This window comes from Notolepis coatsorum (assembly GCF_963971535.1).
Source record: "Notolepis coatsorum genome assembly, chromosome: 14".
Lineage (NCBI taxonomy): Eukaryota > Metazoa > Chordata > Actinopteri > Aulopiformes > Paralepididae > Notolepis > Notolepis coatsorum.
Window position 1 is genome coordinate 58,238,465 of NC_140178.1, and position 10,298 is coordinate 58,248,762.

The 10,298-nt window shown below is 43.9% G+C and overlaps 1 protein-coding gene across 1 annotated transcript in view; it reads right to left on the reverse strand.

The window, feature by feature from the left end:
* Positions 1-10,298, reverse strand: part of engase (endo-beta-N-acetylglucosaminidase) — a 108,236-nt gene that overhangs the window by 41,612 nt on the left and 56,326 nt on the right. Inside the window, 2 exon segments of the mRNA XM_084328604.1 lie at positions 1,147-1,331; positions 4,042-4,153. Of these exon segments, the coding sequence (XP_084184730.1) occupies positions 1,147-1,331; positions 4,042-4,153 (297 nt within the window).

Consider the following 10,298-nt stretch of genomic DNA (forward strand, 5'->3'; position numbering starts at 1 on the left):
AGAACAGAGAGAGAGCATGAAGAACAGAGAGAGAGCATGAAGAACAGAGAGAGAGCATGAAGAACAGAGAGAGCATGAAGAACAGAGAGAGAGAGAGCATGAAGAACAGAGAGAGCATGAAGAACAGAGAGAGAGCATGAAGAACAGAGAGAGCATGAAGAACAGAGAGAGAGCATGAAGAACAGAGAGAGAGAGCATGAAGAACAGAGAGAGCATGAAGAACAGAGAGGATCCCGTGCATGACCTCCGCCTGCCTGACCATTCTCCTTGCCTACACCCCGGACCGTTCGAGGATCAGATCCCGTGTATGACCCATCGCCTGGCTGACAACCCCACTCCTTGCCCACGTCCCGGACCGCTTGAGTATCCGATCCCGTATACGACCCCCCGCTTGTGTGACTACCCTGCTCCTTCTCATACCCCTTTGACTATACGAATATCCCTGTGGTTTATGACCGACCCTGGACATTCTTATAATAAAGTACCCGTCTTTTGGGTTATACCAAGTTCTGTCTGCATCTCTCTTGTTTGCATATTGGGTTCCACTCGCTCAGTCGTGATAATGGCAGATAGTTCAGAACCCAACTTGGTCATGAAGACAGTGATTTGCACTCTAAAAAACCCTGTTTGGAAATACTTCAGATTTTGATCAACTTGTGGAACCTTGAGACAAAGTTGCATTCAAGCTATGTAAACTAGATCTGGCCTACGCTATGTAAACTAGAGCTGGCCTACCTTCTTTTTTATGCTAACGCTATTTTGAGAGTTCTAGCGGCAAGAAGGTAAGCAGCCTACTTTCCGTTTTTAGCAATTTATTGTAAATCGTCCCTCAGGGTAAACCTTATGAATATTGAACAATGAAATTGAGACGGAAGCATCATGCAGGTCCCCAATGGTTTGATTACTATTTCCCATTTCATGCCAAGGAAGATATCGTTTCATGTTTATCACACCTTACTCGGAGGCGCGTTGCTGTGTATGAAAGTCTCTTCTATATGCCATAAACTTTTATTAATTTGATCTCGCTCCGAGAGACATCTCAATCTAGCACCAATTTCTCCTCACACAGAGAGAGCGAAATAGACATTTTGAATGGTTCAAACCTATGTGTTTTTGAGGCCCTCCAGCAGCAGAGAACAGCCCTACCTGGCACAGACTCTCTGGGCGCTGGCGGGGATGAGGCCCTCCAGCAGCAGAGAACAGCCCCCACTCCAGGCGTCCTCAGGGCAGCCGCGGCTCCTCAGCCAGCCCTGACCCTCCAGCTGCTCTGTGTAGTAGAGAGGCTGCAGCTCCTGGCCGCTCAGGTTGAACCAGCCTCGTTCTGCCTCCCGCTATGCACACATACATACACACCAATAAATACATACTGTATATACACATATTATGTTAACACGCATACCCCTGGTGGAAGAAGGACACAGTTCCTTAAAGGTGCACCAGGTAGTTCGACTAACCTCTGAAAAGTCCAAATAAAGTATGATATTGTCTTTAGTATTGAATATTTAAAGTGTTACAAGATGAAAACGGGATCCCTGGAGCACTGTTCGTTGTTTGGCTGTGGTGCACCTACCCTCCCTTAGATTTTCTTTAATCTCAGTGCCAATTTTTCATATAGAAAATCAAGCCCAAATTGAATTTCCGATTTAAAGCTAGTTTTGGAAAATAAATTGAAAGTGAAATTCTCTCAACATAAATCTAAGGAATAACCAACATCACCAACAATGGACCTCATGCTCAAACGGACTTACAAGAAAGTTATGACCAAATTTCTTCATAACTCCACTTACGAACTTCTCGGGACGATTTTGGCATGATCGAACAGTTTCTTTTCAGAGATTTGTTCATAGCTACGAACAGGATTTACAAACTCTGAAAGGCAGTCATACGTCGGACAGAGTGGTGTGCGCCCATGTTCTTAACAGCTTAATTTTGGAGAAATCATTGGTGATTGCGCTCACGTCGATTCTACAGACAAACCCTGTGCCACCACACGTCCAGGTACTGTCCACCTTGGGCACGTGCGTCATGCACATCAACCACCTGCTCTACATGGTCTCACACTTCCCAGGAGCTGTACATAACTCCGACATCTTACAGAACAGATCTGTGGGTGTGCAGCTCAAGCAAGGAGATGCTGGAGATGCATGGCTAATTGGTATGTACTGTGTATGTGCATAATGAATCGTTCCAGCAACAGTAGGCTTCTATTATTCTAATGACTTGCTTTATTAGGAGATAGCGGATATGTGCTGCCCCCCTGGTTCATGACCACACTCACCAACCCCCAGACGGAGCAGGAGGTGGCCTTGAGAGCCAAGTGTGCAGTCGTTCCAAGCGAGGCATCGGACTGCTGAATCTTTTTTTGGACTGATTTCACATTTCTTTTTCACTTCAGCCACTGTGCTTTCCAATCCTGACACCACGTTAACCTCACCTGTTATCTCGTCCCATGCCGCTTTTTCTGGGTGGCCTTGTACCCGTATTGACACTACTAAATAAGATGTCACGCTCTACAGTATGACTTACTACCAGGCCCGGACTGGCCATCGGGAGCACCGGGAGTTTTCCCGGTGGCCTGGCCTGTGCAGATACAAAAAAAAATTATAAATAAAAAAAAAGTATAGTTTTTCTTTTTATTTATTTCTTTTGCAGTCAGGCCACTGGTTTACTACCGATTTGATTTGTTTTTAAATGTAAGATTGGAGTCCATTTTTATCCCGAGGTATCTATATTTGGACACGACTGTCAACTTTTCTCCTCTGACATAGACATCAGGTGAGACAGTATTCATCAGCCGCTTTGTAAAAAACGAATACAAAACAATATACAATATTCACCACGGGATAAAGCGCAAACGTATACATGAAAATATTTACTATTTTCTGCATGTTCGACGGGATATGACTGTCAAATGACCATAGTATTGTCTCCATAGCTATAATATAGAATATAATTATAGCTCTGCAAACATAGTGACCCACAGTGAAAATAGGCTATGGAAAGCTGGCGCTTAGCTACAGGGATAAGGGTAATGGCTGGCACTGAAAGTGTTAAGAGGGTAAAAATTCTAAAATGCCTGCACCAGAATACAGGAAATTAAGTCTTTGTAACAAAAAAGTTCCTGGTGGGGGACTCCCAGACCCCCCACTTAAAAAGTGGCCTGACTGGGGCTATATTTCGCACTATATTTCCCGGCCTGAATTATTTCCCCAGTCTGGCCCTGCTTACTACTATAGGGTCTTTATACCTGTATCACTGTACATATTAATACTACAACTCTGTTCATGCATCTGATGAGCACTATTACTCAGTACTGTAGTATTGATATATTTTACACCCAGTTTAATCACCTGTGCATTGTATGTTACTATTGCACTTTACTGTTACATTTGTACTTTGGTTAGATGCCAAACTTATTTTCGTTGTATTGTACTTGTGCTATATAATGACAATACATTTGAATTGAATCTAATACAATTTTGATCAGTCGCAAATTGCTTTCGCGTTGCCTGTGCACACGGTTCTCAAAAGGATCAGCACAACTCTAGGTGCAATGCTTAGCCTCTCCCTTATATCCTTATAAAGAGCTGGCGTGGCGTTTATGTATGCAAATTCAGGTGTACGCTTTCAGTTTGAGAATGAGTGACGTTCTTCATTCAGCTGAGAACACTTTCGCCAATTACGAACACCGTTTCACGCGTTCAGGCATCCGGAGGAGGACTTTCATAAATGTGTTCGTACAAACTACTTACGAAGATAGTTACGTACACTTTCGATCATGAGGTCTATTAGGTCTGCTGCTGTCATTGTCTGCTTCAGGGAAGATAAGCCAGTAGAGAATCTACTTGAGTGTTTAGCTTTTCACATGATGCTGTTCTGCTTATTGTCACAAGTGCATGTGAGACTGCTGACTGGGCAGCAGGTGAGAGAAAAGTGCTCTGTAACTTTCCCAACCACTAAAGGGTAATTGAGCCGCCTCCCCCCCAGCCACCCACCACCAATCCCTCCCTCCTTCTCTCTATCTGTCACTCCCTGCATTACCTGTCCTCTCCAGTAGAGGGCCTTGCCAAAGCCCTGGCAGAAGGAAGAGATGAATGGGAGGGCCGACGTGGGCCGGTGGACGTACAGGAAGTCAGCCAGCAGGGCCCAGAACCTAGAAAAAGCAGGTAGTGAAACGAAACATGGCCTGTGAATCACATTACAACCTTCTAGATGTGGATGTCGCATTATGTGTAAAAAGGGAACCTTTTGTGAAAATAGCCTTTTCCTGTGTGTTTTCCTAATTGTTTTTATGAGGGGTTGTCCCGGAGGGGTTGTCCCGGATGTGAAAATGTGAAATATGTGCATTGTGCCTTTTCTGCAGTTCAGCTGTGACAAGAACCCTCCCTCTTGAAACACGCCATTCAGAATTGCAACCACAATCGCCGTAGTTAGTAAGACATCGTATGCATGTGTATGTATTTTCTTTTTACATTATCAAAATATCTTAAATATCTATGATCATATTCTGATAAGAAAGATTTAAACTCAATTTAAATTGAGAAAAAGCTGACTAATGTATTAGGCAATGAATTAGGCCTAATGACAAAAAAGAAGAGAGTATGAAATGTTTGTGTTGGAGATGGCTTAGTTGCCGCATTTTGTAATAAACAGCCTCAATGCAATATGTAATAAATTCCCCCGCATTTTGTAATACATTATTACATATTACGGTGGTCATTACAAAATGTGGTAGTTGGACGAAGATGAAAATGTACATTACAACAATGTTAGTTTGACTATGTTGCTAGCCATATAACCAGTTTTATGTCCGACGAAAAATACATTGTCATCTTAATTAAGAGACTCCTACCAGAGGCAGAAGGATCAGAGGGTGGTGGTGGCTGGCTTCAGCAGGTGTGGCCTCTACCCTCTGGACCCTGCAGCTATTGATTGGTCGCGGGTCATGCCGTCTGGGCCACGGCGCGGGACCCCTGCCCCTCCCCCTGCATCTCCTGGTGCCCACCCTGCTGCTACCCCCCAACCTAGCCCCCCCAACCAGTGCCCGGACTCCCAAGCCCACAGCCTCCTCCCGTACCCCGCGTGGCGGCTCTCTCCCCATCTGCAGAAGAGGAGTGTCCCCCGGTGCCAATCCCACCACCAGCTCCGGTCTTGCCATTGCCGGTCCCTCAGCCTCCATGGCCCCCTCTTCTGCCTCCCACAGTCTGCTGCCCGCCTGTAGCCTCCACACCAGCACTCGCCCTGCCTGCTCTGAGAGAGGAAGACCACCTCTTCCTCCTCAACAGCCGTTATGGATGGTATTTATTTGTTTTCGCTTAACAGTTATTTGGGAGACAACATTCTCAGTTAGCAAAAAAGTATGAATTTTCATATAAATGGGCGGCCAAGTGGCGCAGTGGGCAAGGCACTCACCACTAACGCAGGGGATGCTGGGTTCAAGCCCAGCTCTCGCCGTTGCTACCGGCTTGGCCGGCCGTCATACTAACACAATTGGCAGTGTTAGAGGGTGGGAAAGCCGGTGGGTGGGGATTGGACGTTGTGGACAGCGACTCCTACAGGTCGGTTGGGTGATGCCGGTACGGTGGAAACAGGACTTATCTGGGGCAGCGTGAGCCTCCCACGCGTTACTCCTCGCCACTGAGAGTTCGAGCTGTTGCGGTGAAAAGATGCGACAGCTGCCTCCTCGTGTACCGGAGGGGACACGTGATGCAAGGCTTCTATCCTCACTACAGCCGACCAGTGGGAGGCATAGTCTAGCAACGTTCAAGACAGGGGAAGGGAGAATTGGAAATACGAAATTGGGATGGGAGAAAAATAGAAAATAAGGAGAAAAAGTGGATTCAAAAATAATAATAAATAATAATTCCATGTGACCAGTGCTGAGGTGTTGAGGTTCCAAGAGAGGTCCTTGGAGATGTGGACTCAGAGGAATTTGAAGCTCAACCTCCGTCCCGTTGAAATTCCTGGGAGTCCACATCTCCAAGGACCTCTCTTATACTCTTATTTTGTAAAATATACTGTACCTACAGTACAAAAAACAGAGATAAGAAAAATATGTCCTTGATTTTAAATTGAGCATAGCCATTGACCACATAAGCAGAAGCCAGGCCATCATCCACTTGCTATTATAATAGCTCCCTTAGTCTCATTGCAAGACCACTACCATACAGATTTGTTTCAAGATTTCAAGAGGTTTATTTGTCACATACAGTACATACCAGGGCATACAGTGAAATGCGGGTGGCCATGCCCGCTTTGATTGTGCAATAATGCAATAGTAAATAAAATAAGTAGAAGATAATAAAATAGACATACAATAGACATGATGAAATAGACATGTTAAAGTCCTGAGATAAATGTAATACAATGTTAGCTAGGAATTAAGGCACTGGGTCCTATGTACACTACTATACAATATACAGTTTTTACTCTATATCCTTATGCTATGCTTGCTATTTCTAAACTATACTATACAAGAACCACAACAGTCCTTTCCTTAAAGTGACTTTTTTTTCCTCGTTCCTTTAAAGTGTCCTTTCCAATGTGTTTAAAGTGATCGTTTGTGTGTGAGCGAAATTAGGGCTGACCCCTATTAATCGATTAGTCGACTAATCGGTCGAAAGGGGCCGTAGTCGACTGGCCAACCTCTTAGTCAAATATAATAAAAAAAAATAAAGAAAAGAGGCATAGCAGCGTGGCTAACGCTAATGGCACGCATACCAGAGGCTAACTGCCTACGAAAACAGGCACAGAGGCACTGAAAGAGGATTTCACCCATCTAATGAACACACTATACTAGACAAATATCAAGATGTATCCATCAGTGGACCAATTGCATGCTTTTGCAGAGGACAAGAAGCCTTCAGTCGACTCCTTCAGACATTAAGCACCCCCCACAGCCCAAATGGAATGATAAAAAAATAAAAATATAAATTCAAAATATTATACTTTTTTTTTTTTTTTTTTTGTCGACCAATAGTCGACTAACGGCAAATTTTGGCCAATCCTAGTCGACCATCCAAATCCTTAGTCGGGGACAGCCCTAGAGCGAATGCAGAATGTGTGTTGTGTGTGTGTGCTCATGTGTACTTGTGTGTGGAGAGATCAGTGTTTAATGTTCTGATGGCCTGAGGGAAGAAGCTGAGCCTTAGAGCCTCATTATACTAATGACACTGTCACTGTCATGGTCCAATTCAAGGTCTTCCTCTAAAGATTCCCTGAGGTGGATTTGAGGATGAAACGTTGAGAAACTTGAATACCGCAAGCATTGACATGTCTATGTCAACGGTCAACTGCATGATAAATGACAGCAATTCTGTCAGCAGGATGGGCATGTCCTGTCTTCATCTCCATCATCATCTTGGGGTCCACCCATTAGGGCATCATATTGGAGTCCATCAACGAGGAGTTCATAGCTTTGAAATATCCTCTGACACTTCTAGACTTAAGTAATGTTCTCCGTGCCCCTCAGCAATATGTCCAAGGACCAACAGTGGAAAGCTGTCAAAATATGTATTAGACTGAGATATAATAGAAGAGGCATCAATTCCCGGTGTGGTGACAACAAGGAATTGAATGTCAAAAACCTCAACAGCCCTTTGTAGGGTTATGTGATCACCATAGATCCCGCATCGTGACATAATGTCCAAGTATTAGACAAAGACAAAGGTGTTCCATTACTGGTCAATTAATTAGACCTGAGATCTTCAACAATTTCATCTCTTAGAGATGCTGCTCATCTGAATATTCCTACTGTGGCCAGCTGATCAACCATGGCAGTGAACTGGCAATTTCCATATGGTGTTGGGTCAAGGCCTACACTAAACTGCAAATATGCATAGTCCTTCAGTCTTTCTTTATGTGTGTACTGCATCAAAAGTGGATGTAATGATTTAGAAGATTTAGAACGCATTTCTTCTTGCAGTCGTGTTGTACTTGTCACATCAGACACAAATAACCCCCCCCCCCAAATATACACTATATAAATAACTGCACATTGTTCATACACGGTGGTAATTAAAAGTGCTGTACAAAAGATTAAAAGACAGTTTACAGGGGCGACAGTGGCTCAAGAGGTAGAGCAGTCATTTAGTAATCAGAAGGTTCCCGGTTAGATTCCGGCTCCTCAAAGGCAGCAAGTCAAAGTGTCCTTGAGCAGGTGAGTGAATGGGTGAATGTGACACATAAGCGTGTTTGGATAAAAGCGCTATATAAATGCAGTCAATTTACCATTTATGAAAGATAGGCTAATTATACATAAATAAGACTATTTATGAGAAAAGACAATTGATTTATAAGATTAAATGAATGACTACATCAAAATACACAAAAAGCCAGCATGTCTCCGGTCCACTCTACCATTATTACCAGTAAATGAAGCTAAGTAATCTATGAGTGGCACTCGCTTCACATCAAGAGGTTCCCTGGCAACGACACAGAGGTTGACTCACATTTACGAATAGCACCATACAGAGGCTGAGGCTCCCAAACAAATTTTCTTTTCCGAATGAATATATGGATATTTGGCATTATTTTTGGCAAAAAAATCATTTATTTTGGCCTGGCAGGGGTTCTTGTTGGCCTGGCAGAAACACTGCTATTGCTGGATCTCGAGTCTATTTGATCTGCAACGTTTAGTCTGAAGTTCATCTGACAGTACAGGCTTGTACACCACTGCTAGATGATGCACAAGAGGCTCGCTCGTTACAGGCACAGAAACAGTCTGTTGAGAACATGACTGAAGCAGTGGGATATAGAAGCTGCTAGAACGCTTTTCTTTATTTCTTTCAGCCCAAAGAATAAAATACATGTTATGGGGACTATATTAACTTGTTGAAAACGACTAAAATATGTCCCCTTTTAGATTAATGTGCTGATTGTTTGTGTACACTATATTGTAGGTGGTACAGTACTATACAGTATCAGTCAACAGGCGCATGCACCTGCCCTTTTGTGCCTCATAATAAAGTGCAATTTTTTTTTAAGTTTAAGTCAGTGAGAAAAGTGTCTTTCAAGGATAAGTGAGCTCCTGCACTGATTATTATAGTTCAATATTCAATATTTGATCACCAAAATCCCCCAAAAAGGGCCCCCAAAAATCGTGGGCCTGCGCGCTTTGTGCACTGGCTTTGAGCACTCGCTTCGCACGCTCACAGGCCCAGTGGCGTGTATACCTTCCGCAACGGAATTTGGTTTCCGGGTTCCTCTGATTGGCCGCGACCGCCACGTGACCCGCCCCCCTATCCAGCGCTGCCGCGGACTCGCTCGTTTCCTCAATTTATATGCATGGAAGTATTGACTGAATGAATGAATGAAAACTTTATTTAACAGATTGCAGAATGGGTACAATACAGTACGGCTCAATACACACAATTGTTAAGGGGATGCAGACCCGAGAAAGACGTTTGTCTTGTTTACATCAGGGTCCCCCATTTTCAATTCATATAGAACGACTACGCCGTAACAAATCATTAAAAAAATATACCGTTAACTGGAATATGTTGTGCCTTTACACATATGTTGGATTATGTAATTGGTTTGTCATGACAAACAAATAAAAAAAATCGCGATTTACCCGCTGGCTACAACAACACTCAGTGACTGCATGTAGTCAGAGCCAGAGCTCAGCGATGCCGCTCGCGGCAGCACATTCTCGCCGCGGGCTGAGCTCTGGTGTCCGCTGGAGCAAGCCAGAGACAGCCGGCGATGCGATATTTTATTTGTTTGTCATGACAAACCAATTACATAATCCAACATATGTGTAAAGGCACAACATATTCCAGTTAACGGTATCTTTTTTAATGATTTGTTACGGCGCAATCAATACTTCCATGCATTCGGGACTTCATGTTTTGGGGTATTCATCAGACAAATCGGATCCGGGGATTCGGCTCCCATCAGTCGGGCAAGAACTGCGGGTTTTCAGCCTCTCCCCTCTCTCCTGGAGCTTAAGGGGAGCTTAGTACGCCTGCCTCTGAGGAGGTGGCTACAACATCAACACACAGTGACTACATGCAGTCACTGTGTGTTGTTGTAGCCAGCGGGTAAATCACGATTTTCTTATTGTTTGTCATGACAAACCAATTACATAATCCAACATATGTGTAAAGGCACAACATATTCCAGTTAACGGTATATTTTTTTAATGATTTGTTACGGCGTAGTCGTTCTATATGAATTGAAAATGGGGTACCCTGATGTAAACAAGACAAGGCAGCGGCAGCGCTGGATAGGGGGGCGGGTCTAAAGTCCTGTGAACGTCCCCGTCAGTCACGGTCCCATTTTTAGGAATAGATATG